Source organism: Musa acuminata, chromosome BXJ3-6, assembly GCF_036884655.1.
Source record: "Musa acuminata AAA Group cultivar baxijiao chromosome BXJ3-6, Cavendish_Baxijiao_AAA, whole genome shotgun sequence".
In the NCBI taxonomy this organism is placed as follows: Eukaryota; Viridiplantae; Streptophyta; class Magnoliopsida; order Zingiberales; family Musaceae; genus Musa; species Musa acuminata.
This window is the reverse complement of record NC_088354.1, coordinates 13,749,257-13,763,988: the sequence shown is the minus strand read 5'-3', so window position 1 is coordinate 13,763,988 and position 14,732 is coordinate 13,749,257. Positions and strand designations below refer to the sequence as shown.

General features: G+C 39.5%; 2 protein-coding genes across 3 annotated transcripts; one reads left to right on the top strand and one right to left on the bottom strand.

Annotated features, from left to right (window-relative positions):
* Positions 1-1,674: 1,674 nt before the first annotated feature.
* LOC135641843 (ras-related protein RABA2a-like) lies at positions 1,675-4,603 on the bottom strand. Its single transcript, XM_065157606.1, has 2 exons — positions 4,370-4,603; positions 1,675-2,301 (listed from the first exon to the last, which is right to left on the bottom strand). The coding sequence occupies exons 1-2, from the start codon at positions 4,559-4,561 to the stop codon at positions 1,816-1,818; spliced, it is 678 nt and encodes a 225-aa protein (XP_065013678.1). The 5' UTR covers positions 4,562-4,603; the 3' UTR covers positions 1,675-1,815.
* Positions 4,604-7,252: 2,649 nt separating this feature from the next.
* Positions 7,253-10,747, top strand: LOC103988132 (succinate dehydrogenase subunit 6, mitochondrial). Of its 2 annotated transcripts, XR_010497303.1 has the most exons (5): positions 7,253-7,517; positions 7,979-8,081; positions 9,898-10,041; positions 10,238-10,393; positions 10,548-10,747. XR_010497303.1 is itself a non-coding variant. In XM_009406661.3 (4 exons), exons 1-4 carry the CDS (start codon positions 7,323-7,325, stop codon positions 10,562-10,564), a joined length of 459 nt encoding a protein of 152 aa, XP_009404936.2. In that variant the 5' UTR covers positions 7,253-7,322; the 3' UTR covers positions 10,565-10,747. The 2 variants fall into 2 exon arrangements, 1 of the variants encoding a protein (XP_009404936.2); XM_009406661.3 differs by lacking the exon at positions 10,238-10,393.
* Positions 10,748-14,732: the final 3,985 nt, after the last annotated feature.

The following is a 14,732-nucleotide window of genomic DNA, read 5'->3' as shown; positions in this document are numbered from 1 at the left end:
TGAGACTGCAGCACAAATATTTCTAATGCACAAACAAACATGTTGCTCCAAGTACATAATTCCAGAGAACAGTGATTAGTATCATTATCTGATGGTTGTCATTTGAGACTGCTGCACAAATATTTCTATTGCACAAACAAACATGTTGCTCCAAGTACATACTTCCAGAGAGCAGTGATTAGTATCATTATCTAATGGTTGTCATTTGAGACTGCTGCACAAATATTTCTAATGCACAAACAAACATGTTGCTCCAAGTACATATACTTCCAGAGAGCGGTGATTAGTATCATTATCTGATGGTTGTCACTTGAGACTGCTGCACAAACATGTTTCTAATGCACAAACAAACATGTGTTTCCAAGTACATAATTCCAGAGAGCAGTAATTAGTATAATTATCTGATGGTTGTCATTTGAGACTACTGCACAACAATGCATGATCTCATCAGGGAACGAAATTTATTTGATATGGCTTCTGATGATAGTTTGGTCAATTTATCCTATTATTTCATAGAAAGAGGAGAAGAAACACATGGATGCATGGAACAGAATGGCATCTTGTGGGCTTTAGGCAGGCCAAATACCTAAAGCCTAAATGATAAAGCTAAGACATGACTTTCTTCTCGGATTCACTGTACATTGCTGCATCCCCCATCTGGTGAACTTTGATTCGAATGCTTCGGTCATGATTGCTGTGTTGTAAACTTGGTTTCTAAGAAGAACAACAAACTTGGTTGGCCTAGAACCCGACCAACTCGGCTCAATCCACACTAAATTGTCTAATAAATCTCAAGGAATCGACATGGTGATTGATTTGTGTTTAGATTATGTGATTCCTAATTTAGTCTCTTCAATACTCAAGTTAGATGTGATTCCTAGTTTAGTCTCTTCAACATTAAGTCAGATCCTGAACTCAAGTTAGATGTGATTCCTAATTGAGTCTTTTCAACACTAAGTTAGGTCCTGAAGTGTGACACTAAAGTTAGATCCTGAAGTGACGTACAAGAAAAGGAAAAAAAAAGTAGAGATGAAGAGGATCTAACCTCAATAATTATGATCTAACTGGCTTTTTAAAGTTAGTCCCTTGTGTTTGCTAGTGGTCAGGAATCAATCACGACCGACCATATAACAAACACATGGTAAGAGGAGAAGAACAGCAACACAATAAAGCAAAAGCCCACATTGTAAAATGAAACAATCATCAGTCGGCAACAATGCACAGAATAAAAGTGCACTTACAGGGAATCCGATTCAATAAGCTGAGCCAAAGGATGGGTTTCCGAAGGAATCGCAAGAATATGGGCAAGAAGGTGACAGAGGAGACCATGTGGCAATCGAGTTTAGGGTTTTGTTGAGACGGGTCACACGAAGAGCTCATCTCGTGCTCAACAGCACGAAGATGGTGAGGCCGAGCCTTGACTTGGTTTTACGAATCCAACTGATCTGTCCCACATCAATCCTTGGACCGGGTCTTAAACCCACCAGCTTGTTGAGCCAAGTATGAGCTTTCACTTGCTTAATCCAAACAAACAACAATATCATGATAAAATACCTTAAACATTGGTCTAGTGGTAATGTATCAAACTAACTTATCCATTACGCCACCTTGCTGCTCAAGCATTGCAGGTGGTGTCCCCGACAAGAATTGCTTTATGTTGCTCATCCAAAAGAATTCAACCAAGGCTCACAAGATATAAACCAGCCGTTCCTTACAGATATATCTGGTGAATGATATGACTTCCCATGGGAATTATGAGAGTCTGCAGATTACTAGCATTTGAGCAACACAATCCCTATTAGATTCGTTGTACATCTATGTGGAGCAGCACCTAGTTTGTGTACTGCTTGTATCAGACCCTGAAACCACAATTGTGCTCCCTTCTTTGATTCCTTCTGTAGGAGGCTGAGTTGACGACGCCAAGGACTTCTTACTGATGATCCGATATATCTCCGCGAGAACGATCTGAAAGGCCTTCTCCACGTTTGTGGCCTCGAGCGCAGAGGTCTCGACGAAGGAGAGACCTTCCTTCTCAGCGAAGCTCTGTGCGTCCTCGGAGGCGACGGCACGAAGGTGTTTGAGATCAGTCTTGTTGCCGATGAGCATGACCACGATGTTGGCGTCGGCGTGATCACGCAGCTCCTTGAGCCACCGGTCGACATTCTCGAAGGACTTCGGTTTGGTTACGTCGTAGACGAGCAGTGCACCAAGAGCACCGCGGTAGTAAGCACTGGTAATTGCCCGGTATCGTTCCTGGCCTGCTGTGTCCCATATCTGTGCTTTCACTGTCTTGCCTTCTACCTGAGAAAGGTAAGAAGAGGTGGAAAAAATACCAAGTGAAAAGGATAACATATTGAAGAAATAAAAACAAATAGGCATTCAAACCATCAACATACTATAAAGAATGTAGCTTAAATTTCCATGTGACCTTTCTACATGAAAACATATCTAGAAGATCGATGACTGTCTACAAAAAATAATTCAAGACCAATCCAGTTGCTAAATTATTAACTCTCACTGCTTGTAGCTTTGCTCAACAACTTAATTTATCCTCCATACCCTTCTACATCACCATGATCATTATGAATCATAGTTACTGCAAGAGATGCTAACGAGAAATCAAATAAAACAAAAAATAGTAGTACTACATCAAGAAAGGAATGGTTAGATCAGTGAGGACATTTGAAATGTGCAACAAGCAAAAAAGAAGAAAGATTAGTCGCAAAATCTAAGTACCATTTCACAAGACATATCTTGTTTATTATGATGAGTTACATAACAATGACACACGATTTTTTCTAAAGTAACAAATATGATATTTGTATATGTTAACACCCATATTAATCGATTCACATCTTTGTGAATGTCACTCCCTCTTGAGTTTAGATGTTTGATCCAAAGTTGCAAGGTTAAAATGAAGTCTATATTAGGATTGTTAAACTAGGTTTCAATTAGACAATTTAAATGGACTTTTAAGTGTGTCCATTACTACTTTCATCTAAAACATACCAGAATAAGTGAAAGAAATATAAGGTTCAGCAATTGTTTGTCAAGACCAATTAAAGACTTCCAGGTTCAGCCTTCTCACGAACATTATATGGCATGCAGAGAACTATGAGAACAGAGCAGACTAAAGTATAGATTGGAGAAGGAGAGATGCCAAGATTACTGGCAGACTAACTGCAACTTTCACCATCAAATCAAGACTACCATATTGATTTGTGTATGCTGTAAAAAGTCAAATTATCTTCTAAGATGTGTTAATCTGTTATTTCAAATACTAACAATGAAGATTAGTCAGAGAGAAATCCACATAAAATTTTCAAGTCATGCAGGAAATTAACCAGAGGCAAATACTGACACCAAGCAAAGAGAAAATACTGACTCCTTATGGAGACAGTTCTTTTTGCTGGAAAGGCAAAGGCAGAAAAGCAGAATTGATATGTCAAACCAAAACTTGGGTAAAAGATAACGATCTAGGAAATTTCAAGTATCACAGTAGACATGTCAACCAAATATTTACAAACAATAGGGTCCTAACAAACTAATAGGCAACATTCATTACATAAAAGTACAACCGAGAACTTTATATAAAGAAATGAACTATGTAATCTACCTGATGATTTTCCAAGAAAAAAGAAGAAATCATGCATTGATATTGTAATTCCAGCCACAACCGAGCCACTTGTTTGGATATCTTGGTGGGGGTCTCAGAAGGGTTTACTAGAGATAAAATCCAGAGTAACTACCCATATATCTCAAGAGAAGGAAAAAAAGAAGAACGAGTATCCTGTTTCTTGTCAAATTGTGAATTTTCTGTCTGAAGAGAACCTCCTAGTTTGCAAATTCAATCTCCACATCCATTTACCATCATTTGGCATGTTCGCTTACAGTAAATCTAGGGCTGCTCAATTTTTATGCCAGAATTCAAGTAAATTTATCCATGAAGCTCCACTAGATGACAATGAAATTAAGAGAGAATAGTCAACTTAACAAATCCTTACTATGAAATTAATTCAATTTGAACCATGGCTACTAGAAATACCAATCAAGAGACGAGTTTTGGATTCAAGGAATCAGTATATCCAACTAAGGAACTTCTAATTGAGTCACGGTTACTTTCTGGAAATAACAATCAAAAAACGAGTTTTGGATACAAGAATCAGTAAAATCAGAAAAAGAACCAAAATTTCCATCAAAAGTGGCATGTCTGCATGTTCAGAGTCGGATCAGGCTCAGAGAAACACATACAACTCGGAAAATAAATGAGATAAGAGAACATGTCGCGAGAGAATCATCGAAGCGACGGAGGGACATCAAAGCGGACCCACTTTGCAGCTCGCAGAGGGAATTAGAGAAGGGACTGGACCTGGAGGGTTCGTGTGGCGAATTCGACGCCGATGGTGGACTTGGAGTCGATGGAGAAGTGGTTGCGGGTGAAGCGGGAGAGGAGGTTGGATTTGCCGACGCCGGAGTCGCCGATCAGCACCACCTTGAACAGATAATCGTACTCATCCTCCAGCCCCCCTCGCCTCGCCATCTCCCTCCGTCTGTCCTCCATCTCCGTCGTCGAGGTTCGTTCCGTTGTGCTTCACACGCCATCGGCTTCCAATAAATCTATCTCCCCCAGTCTAACTAACAACCCGCGTGGTGGTTCGACGTCTGGTGGGGCTCGATGTGGGACCCGCCGATCGCTCGTCTGAGAACAAAGCAGGTAGGTGGGAAATAAAAGAGTACCACTCCTGAGATTAGAGCCGTTGACTTATTAAATTGGGACATGATTGGTTACATGATCGATTCCTCCCAATCTACACCACGACGTACGTATGTATGCGTCCACGTATACGCTCGTGTCTATTCATTCAAGTGTTTGCCTCTTTATTTATTTATTGCTGTCGACAAGAGGATATTTTTATCGATTGGCTGCAAGTTGATAATAGTTTTGTTTGCAGAACAATGAATTCTAAAGCTCTAATTCAAGTGTTAATCATGATTTTGCAAGATTCAAAGCTCTAATTCAAGTGTCATGTTTGGATAATGTACAAGAGATACCCGACAAGACAAGGGTTTGGATAGGTGAGGATGATGAACATGAAGATTGAAAGCAGCATGCATTGCTGCAAGTTGGAAAAAGAAAAATCGTAGAAAGCTTCAGTTTCAGTTACTGAAGGCGTCACTACTTCTTGGAGAAAATCTCGACTTTATTAGTTTGAATTGGTGTACCTGTTGATTGATTGATGGTAGTATGATATGTACCGATCCATATTTATTGGTATGGTATGTCGATACCATGAGATTTTGATAAAAAATAATTTTAAAATTTTCTAAAAAATGGATTAAATAATTTTGTACTACATTTCGAACTATCTTTCCGTTGATATTAAATTATCTATAAAAAAATAATTTAAATTATTAGATTATTTATTAAATAATTTAAGTTTTTAGATTCGATAGATATATCTGTTTCTATCAAAAAAAATCAAACTCCATAAATGATAGATCAGGATCTTCGATTTTATGTATCTATATATTAATTTGATATGTTTGTTGGATCCAATTATGAAATTAATCTAACAACATAGTATATTGATACATCGTATATTATTGATGTATTAATATGGTGATAATCATAATTTGATCATCATGATTGTGACATGTATTAATATGAAACATAGAAAATAGTAGAACTTCTATTTCTATAACTGATTTGTTATTTTGTATCATAAAATCAACTATCATGCTTTAAGAAGAATAATCAACTATTACTATAATGTTACTTAGAGAAAAATGATCAACTATCATATCCATGATGTGAATTTTGGATGACATGCATAAAATACTACTTATTGGTTCATGTATCATCCTTAAACTACGTAGACATCGATATCACTGTTATCGTTAGCCGAGATATTATTGTCCACGTCACTACTATACCTCTAGATTGAATGATTATTGAATATGATTGAAAAAATATTTATGTATCTTTGATTTGATAAGTCTTAATCTAACTTAGATGTTAATCCTTCCTAATTAGCCTCACAAGCTTAATTCAATCCATAAATCATAACTTTATGATGTCTTAAGAGAGTATAAATGTGAGAAAAAAAAAAAGGTGAGAAGGAGACAGAGAGTATGAGATAGTGAAACAGGATAAAAGAAGTCGTCTATTGATAACAATTAAAATATAACTATTAGTAACAATTACAAAGAGTCACATTTAAGTCATAATGATTGAAATATAATGATCAAAATGTACATGCTTGTATCTAAATGAGGAAGTTGTTTATGGAGCAAAGTTGTCTTGGGGCTTCTTTAGCTTTCCAGTAGAATTAGTCAAGGCACCGATCTCTTGAAGGTATACAGTGAACGTCCAATGCTGAAGCTGACCAGTTTCGGTTGAAAAGGGAGAGTAATAAATCAGGTGGAGACAATAGAATTGATGATTACTAACAGTTCTTGCATGAAGTGCCAACCTACATCAATCACGAAATCCATCTTCTTCCTCTGTCTGTCTCCAAGACTGCACACATCCTAAAAGTGCAGCATTGGACAAACGTCCTTTGCAGTAACTCTCGATCATTGCCACAAGTGTAGAGATCATTGGATCTGTTAGAACAGCTCACAGGTAGCTGAAAAGAATACTGATGGAGTAGAAAGTCAGCAGACTGTTCTCCATTGTACTGCTTTCTAGTGTTGTAGTTGGGCATCAGATAGTTATCCAACTAGTAATTGCTTCTCATTCCCACTAAGAAGTTGCAGTGACAACATCAGCACCCAAGTCTTCAGTTAATATGATAGAGAGGTTAAGGTTGCCATGACGAGAGAGGGAGAGAGAGAGAGGGAGAGAGAGAGAGAGGATGGCTACTCTTTCTATAGTTGCTTTTTTCTCACTATATATATATATATATATATATATATATATATATATCTTTTGAATTCCGATAATTAATTCAAAAATAAGATTCATAATTTTTTAGCTTCACCCGTCATTCGACTTCTTAATATCTGCACTCCTAAAATTATGCTAATTTTTTATTATTTTTGGATCCGAGTCAGGTCTAAATCCGACCCGATAGTAAAATTTCCGACCCAATTCGACCGATACCATGAAGTCTTACTCACTTTTTTTTCTACCGTGTTCCTATCCGCCTTGTTATTGGATATTTCTATGGCCCCACAAGTGGGCCATTGATTGCGTATGAGCGTTCCGTTACAATGGTTATAACGGGATCAGTCGTACCGTCATTAACCCTCTTCGGCTTCCGAGATCAGCCGACGGAGAGAGACTGAGAAGCGATTGGAAGAAAGAGAGGAGGTAGCTGATGGCTGAAGGCTCAGATTCGTCGGCGATGGGGTTCTTGGGGAGGCACTACGAGGAGGTGAAGGAGCACTGGAAGAATAATTTTGCTTTCTTGGACTACTACAAGAAGACCTTCGGCCGCAGGAAGCCGCTCCCCAAGTGGACCGATGCCGACGTCGAGGAGTTCATCGCCTCCGATCCCGTCTACGGCCCCCAGGTTTCACTTGATCGCTCAATCTCTCCTACCTTTCTTACACTTCTTCTTTTACCCTTTTAGTTCGGCCTGTTTGTTTCCATTCCGTTCTTGTTCTTGCCCGATCTCGTCTCTGGAAGGAGCACTCGGTCGATCGAGATTTTCTTTTTGTTTTAGATATTCACGTTTCCTTTTGTCCATGCCATGATTTGGGTCCTGAGATAGAAAAGGCTTCGATTTTTTTCCCCCTTGATTAGGGTTTAATTTGTTTTTCTATGATCGCAATTGACGAGTTCAGTTATGTAGCTTGTATGATCTTTTATGCACGTTCTTATTTGATGCGCTTTTGTTCGGCAGCTGATGATTAATTTCTCATGTGCCTTTTCCCTCCTTCTTATCTCTTTTTTCCCTTTGATTTCTAACTGCATTTCTCTTTTTTCGGATTGTTCAGTGGTTATCTATATGTTAGTTTTGATTTCTTTCAGTTGAAGGATATAAGGGAATCGAGGAAGTATGCAATTTTTGGAGCTCTACTTGGTGCAGCACATCTAGGTGGAGTTTCCTTGAGATACTCGAAGAGCCCTCATGGTAATATATTCCGTTCTTGCCTAACACTTCCTGGTGACAACATTACTTGGACCTTGAACTACTCGACTCTTTTCATATAAAATTATTCTAAACCTTATAACTCAAAGAATTTCTTATGATTGTTTTGCCATTTGAACCCAAAGAGTATTTAAACCAATCTGAACCAAGGTTTTACAAGTGTGAGTTAACATGTATAGCACATAGGAGAATTTTTATATTTTTATTTGTTAAACAAATTAATGGATTGTAAAAAAATGCTTTAATCTCATGTTCTTTTGAATAGAGTGTCGTAAAAGGCCTATATTAATATTAGTGGACTGTATAATTTATATCCTTGATCTATGCAACCCTATACTTTTGAATTCTTAAGAGTTGAGATAGGTTTCTAACATAAATAGGGTGGGTAATGAAAATTGAGATCTAATGAGATTAAAGAGGAACTTCTAATTAACGGTAATTTCCCCCACTTCCCAGGGATGATGCAACGATGCACCTGACCTGGGGACCTAAGCAAATTATTTGAATTGTACAAAAGTCATTTGCAACATGAAAACATGCGAGGGTGAGAAGAGTTGAAAATATGAGCTATGCGAAGAGAAAAAACAAAAGACTTCTGGGAACTCTTTTAACTCTACATCATCCGGTAATGAGTGGTGTCAAATATTGTATCATCCCAACCGTCTTAAATCAAATGATCTTGTACAAAGAATCCTGCAATCCACGTAGTCAAAATCTCGTCTCACAGCACATCATAACTTCCATAAAGAGTTTTCAAGAATACACACAACCCCCAAATAGAATAAGCCATGTACACTATAATAAGCATATTAAGTTTCATCAGACATGATAACCAAATGTCTTTTGAAATCCAATGCCTTAATTCTGATCTATAAGTTGTATGAAAAATCTCACTGTTTGTTTCTGTAAATCAGCGAAAAATCAGCTTTTGATAATCTAGTCTGGTTTATATTGGCAGCACTTTTCTTCGAAATGCATTTTTAAGCTTTTTGTGCAAGGAAGAGCCCTTCTTTTGTAATGTTGTTTTCAGAAACATGTAGTAATAAGGGATATTATTATGTGACAAATCTAAAAAGGCAGCTTCAGGAGCTGCTAAAAGAAACTTCTTGCTCAAGCTTTTGTGTTTTTGGTGGCATGGCTTGGGTCGATTTCCCATAATGAGCAGAAAGGTCTGTCTATAACCTGATCTTTTACTGACAGGTCATGATTTTTGATATAATCCATTGGCAAAATTTGTTGGTTGGTGGATTGACCACTGCTTTATATGCAAAACTAGTGAAATCCGTGGGTGGGGTATGGTTGGATCAGTCAGATGAATCCCCATAAGACAAATAACTTTGACACAATCCCAACTGTTTTTTTGGTGTGTCATCCAGTCTGACAATTGGGTTTGTCTAAAAATCACTGGTCATATTTATTTCCATAGTCTTACGAGAGGACTTTCATAAGTGTAAACTGATTTAGTACAATTTAATTGATATCAAGATTCAAGAAAACAAGCACATGACCTATCCAGTGACTCAGTCACCTGCATATCAGATCTGCTGCATAATAATTTCTGACGACATGGGATTTTGAATATGAATGTTGCCTTATAATTACATCAAAAAAGTTTTGACATCTGTGAAAGCCTGTAAAAGAAGAAAACATAACTCAACCAAACTTTTTTTCAGATGTTATTTTCCTTGGAACACTTGGTTCTTATGTCATCAAAATATATGGATATGTAAATAATTGGAGCTACCATTATTGTTTTTTTCTGTTTTTTTGTTTTGTTTTATATGGTGAATCGCTGCAGGCTTTGTTTTGGCTACTGGGTTTGGAGCCCTCTGTGGTGGTGTCTTGGGACTGGAAGTTGCTGAACATTGGAAGCAGCTCTACAAGATTGATAAGCAGGCTGCGAATCTCAGGTTCCTTTACTGGTGGGAGGACAAAACTCTAGGTCAGTGATATCCTCTTTGCTTAACATATAAAGTTAATCTGCTAGAAAAGCCTTGTCTACCCAACAAGTGGTCTATTTAACAACTGGGTCCTTTTCTTGGTCCAAAAATTCTTCAAAAGGTAAAAACTATTGGTTGCAATGGTACCTGCAATTATATCATAAAATTGATCTCTAGGATCCCTGGTGTATTTGTCAGGCAAAGTTATCACTGGTACAACCAGAGAAGGTCAAAATTAATACTTGGACAATGGTCTCATGAGGCTGCGGATTGAACGCAGGAAAATACATGCTGTCAAATAGGACCTCATTCTAGTTGAGAGCATTAGCTTTTGGTCCTACCTGCAATAAAATGGTTCACTACTTTTTCTTCCTCTGATTCTGTCCACCATTTTTTATGCTGTCGGTTAATCTTTTTCTTTTACTGACCAATTAATTAATGTGGTTGTCTTAAGTATTTTGCTTAACTATGTTTCTTCTTATTCTTAGACTTCAATGCTCATCTACAGGAAATCAAAGAAACTGATCTTTGCTCAGGCAGCTTAATCTCTTGCTTGTTGAAATCACTTGACGGAGTGAAGCCTTGTCAGAAAGAAGTAGTAAAATAATTTCCCCTTTTCAGAATAAAATAGTAGCTGTGATGTTGACGTCCAGTTAAACTGAGCATTTTTTACATTGAACGAAATTTATATCCTCATGATTCCATTAATGTTCTCCTGGGTAGCTTGCGCATCTATTCTTGGTATGTTGTGTTTGCAAAGAGACTGCTGCAGGCTTCTGGTTTAACTAAAGAGTTCTATCTTCGAATAAGGGTTTCAATTCTTTTAGTTGAGACTATTTCTGGGTCCTATTTCAATATTGTTATTTTTTTTAGTATCATAACCCTTTTTCATAGTTGTTAATTTTTTTTATTTTGACATAATTTTTGGATCATTTGAGATATTAAATTAATAAATGAGTCAAAATGGTTAGAATTAAGATATATAGAATTGACCACCACAATAACACAAACGTATTTAGATTTGAAGTTGTATGTCAAACTCAATACATGTGACTAAAATTTTCAATTATCAACAATGTGAAACTATTTTTGATCATTTTGCAATCTTCATCTCATATTATATTTGCCCGAACTAAACTTGTATCAGAATTCCTTTGGTATTATCTTGTGCACTTCCACTTGTATCGGAACAGCAGTTGAAAGTTTTCCCTCATCACCTCCCATGGAATCTATTCGTCCATATCCCGCCGACACTGCCTTTGGATTATGATCTTCTCTATGATCACTACTGCTGCATCTTTTCATTCTTTGGTTTCTCTGGCCTCCATGGCGCCTATGGCTGACATAGATGCTGTCGTTTCAAACCCGGAAGCATGAGGTGGACCTGCGGTAGGTGAATGCCTTCAACCCCTCCATTGGTTGTAATACATAATTGATATGTACATTGCTAAATCAATTACTTGCTCAATCAATTGATACTTACTGCAATTTCATCACATGGCTGTTGCAAAGTAAAATAAGTAACTTCTTTTGAGGCTAATTATATATTATCTCTTGTATTTAGATCCCTTTAGTATTTTGGTCTTTAAGACTTAAAATTTTATATTGAAATTCTTATAGTTATCATGAGAGTGAAACATTTAATTTCACTTATCTTAACATCATGTTCTAATATCAAAACGATAGATAAAAAAATAATTTTAATATTTTAGTTATATTTTCGATGACGGTGGATGATAGCATTGCTTAAGGCCGCGAGTGGTTGTTGTGGTTATGGTTAGCGAGAATGATGTATTGTTTGGTGAAAACGTTAGGAACTTATACGACTTCTTGTGGGGGGAGGAGGAGGATGAGGGAGAGCTTCGACGAGAGATGAGGCAAAGGGAGAGAAGGATGAGACGACGCATATGCCAATGCTTTTACATTTGTGTTGATGTCGCTTGGGATCGGGAATGCGGTGGTACCAAGCATCACTCATCCTTCTCCTCCTTTTGCATCGCTCATCCTTCTTCTCCCTTTGCAATACTCTGCATCGATGCCGATGCAGATGCCAAGTTGTCACGGACTTAGCTGGTTTTGCCTAAGTCGTGCGGCACCCTTGCGTGTCCGTCCGCAAAGGTCAGCCTCCCCGAAGCCTCCCATTGTCCCTTAGGACCAACAAAAGAGAGAACGGGTTAAAGAGAACACCTCAATCGGGATCCATAAGCAAACATCTCCGAAAAATACTTCATAGACAATGCAAATTACAAACAGACTTTACAAGCTCTGAACAGTTGCACAACAAAGGGTAAAATGGTCCATTACAGATCGAGAATCTCTCGCACGTGTCCACATGACATAACCTTTATTTACAAGCCTAAAGAGGCCACCAACCAAACTAAAATGGGACTATTAAGCCTTCAGCCGCCCCTCTATATGTTGTACAAGGCATGAACATGCCAAAAGACACGGACATATATAAGCATTACATCAAACATCTTGTTTAGAAGTTTGTCCGTGACATTCTCCCCCACTTATTCCTTCGACGTCCTCGTTGAAGCCTTTGTCGACACTGCAACTCCTCGCCTTTGCTGAGTTTTCAATCTTCTGCTCCAGCTACAATGCGCCTCTTGGCTCTCGGCTGCTCTCCGCTGCTATTTTTGAGTAGTCGAACCTTTGATCCGCCATGCTGCATCAACTCACCAATGACTCTGACTCTGGTGTGGGGTTGGTTGAGTTGTGTTGATCATTGTTGATTCCTGCGGATCCCCCAAATGAAGGAAAAGACCATCCTTACTGCGCCAGTCTCTCAAATTCCTCATGCTGCTTGAACTCGGTGGATGTTTGTTGGAGCTTTAACGAGCATCGTCTCACAAACTTCTGAAGTTTTGGGTCCTTCCTCCATAAAATTTGCTCATTGACTCTTCTTTCACTTAGTTGTCACATCCAAGTAGGTTCGCATCACTTCCGCTTTCGATTGGCATTTCGTTGGGAAATGAAGCGGACAATCTACTCTTAGTAGCACTGATCACCGTTGGTGAGGATTTGACAACTATTGTCTTCCATTATCTTCGAAGGGTCTTTGAACTTGTGCAGAGCTCCTCTGCTGGATAGATAAGAGAATTGGGATACTCGGTTTCGCTCGTTCTCTTAAGGGTTGAGAAGGCAAAGGTTACTTGACTTCGCCCGCCTCCTCGAGGTTATACTACATGCATCGAGCTGGTTACTAGCCTTTACCTGCTCTTTGCTCACACTTCTGAAGCACTTGAAGTGTTTGCACTCCTTGCATTGAGTTAGTTACTGTGATTCACCTTCTCAATGCCATCGAACTTCTGGAATGCAGGAAGTTTTCACCCTAACTTGGAGTAATTCTCTCATAGGTTTGGTCGCCTCTGGGATTGTACCGTCTTCTCCATCAACCCTGTCGCCTACTCCACTGAGTAGCAAAGGTACAACACCACGTACTGCTTGCTTCGTTCCTTGGTTATGCACTCTTGCATGACCCGAAGTCCTTCACTTTCGGCTATCTTGATGAGAAGCTCATTGACACCGGTCTTACGAAGTTCCTCGGCCTCTGCCCTTCAGCCTTGTCTCGGTACTTGGAGATTGCCTCTGCATGCTCCACCTCCTCGGCCCCTTTCACGACCAAGCGCTCTCCCTCCATGAGAGCAAGGGATCAATGACTTTCACGGAAGTCCCGCCTCTGCGGTACCATGGCGCTGCCATGCCCATGGCCCTACTATCCGTCGCCTCGCATCTGCATCTCTTTTCTTCACGATCAGTAGATATGCCTCTGTGACACTCCTCTGAGTCCACCTCCATTCTAACTGATGCTTGGTTTTGGGTAGCTAAGTCCCTCTGGACTCGTCGTCGCTTCCTCGCCCCTTTCGACCCCCTGCTTCAACACCTCTGTATTCTCCAAGCAGTCTGTTTGGTCGATGGAAAGACAGACTACAACTCCTATGCATGGCCTCTGCCATCGCGTTGTAGGGTTTGCACCGATTCTGTTCTCCTTAGCTTCCTTGGTAGCAACGTTCGCTTACTCGACCTTGTCCTCTGACTTGCCAGGCTCCCTTAAGCGAATATGAGCTCTGGAGCAGTCCAACTCTCCAGCTGCTTCGATCATACCTTTGCATGATCAAGTCCCTCCCATGGAACTCACTGGTACTTGCATTCGAACTTTTCCCTTGGTGGAACCCAGCCCCCATATGCTGATAACCAAGGTTTTCATCCGATGCAAAATTCGATGCACGCACAGAAGACCCGTCTCTATGGTACCATGGCCTTCACTCCTTGAATCCATAGCCCTTCTTGTCGTCGTGTTGTTCACTGAAGTGGAGCTTCCAGTAGCTCCCGATCATACCTCCATATGATCTAGTCCCTCACGGGACTGTGTCGTGTATATCGCATTGCCACGAATTGTTCCACCATGATCCGCTGCACCATGTCGCCTCCTGGTGACATCTCCATTGCATTCTGATCCTTGTGGGGTGAACTCGAATTGTGAACCCTCCATGTGTGGCCTATGCTAATACATCGCAAGGTCTCCTCCACCTTCGATTTTGTTCGCTCCTTTGGCAATCGACTTTCATCCACCCACTCTTGGGTCACACCTAGATGAAGCACCACTCCAGGACAGTCCGTCGCCTAGTAGCTCCTGAAGTCCACCGACTTCACTGTAATTTGTGCACCATTGTCTGGATCCTGGGCCTCT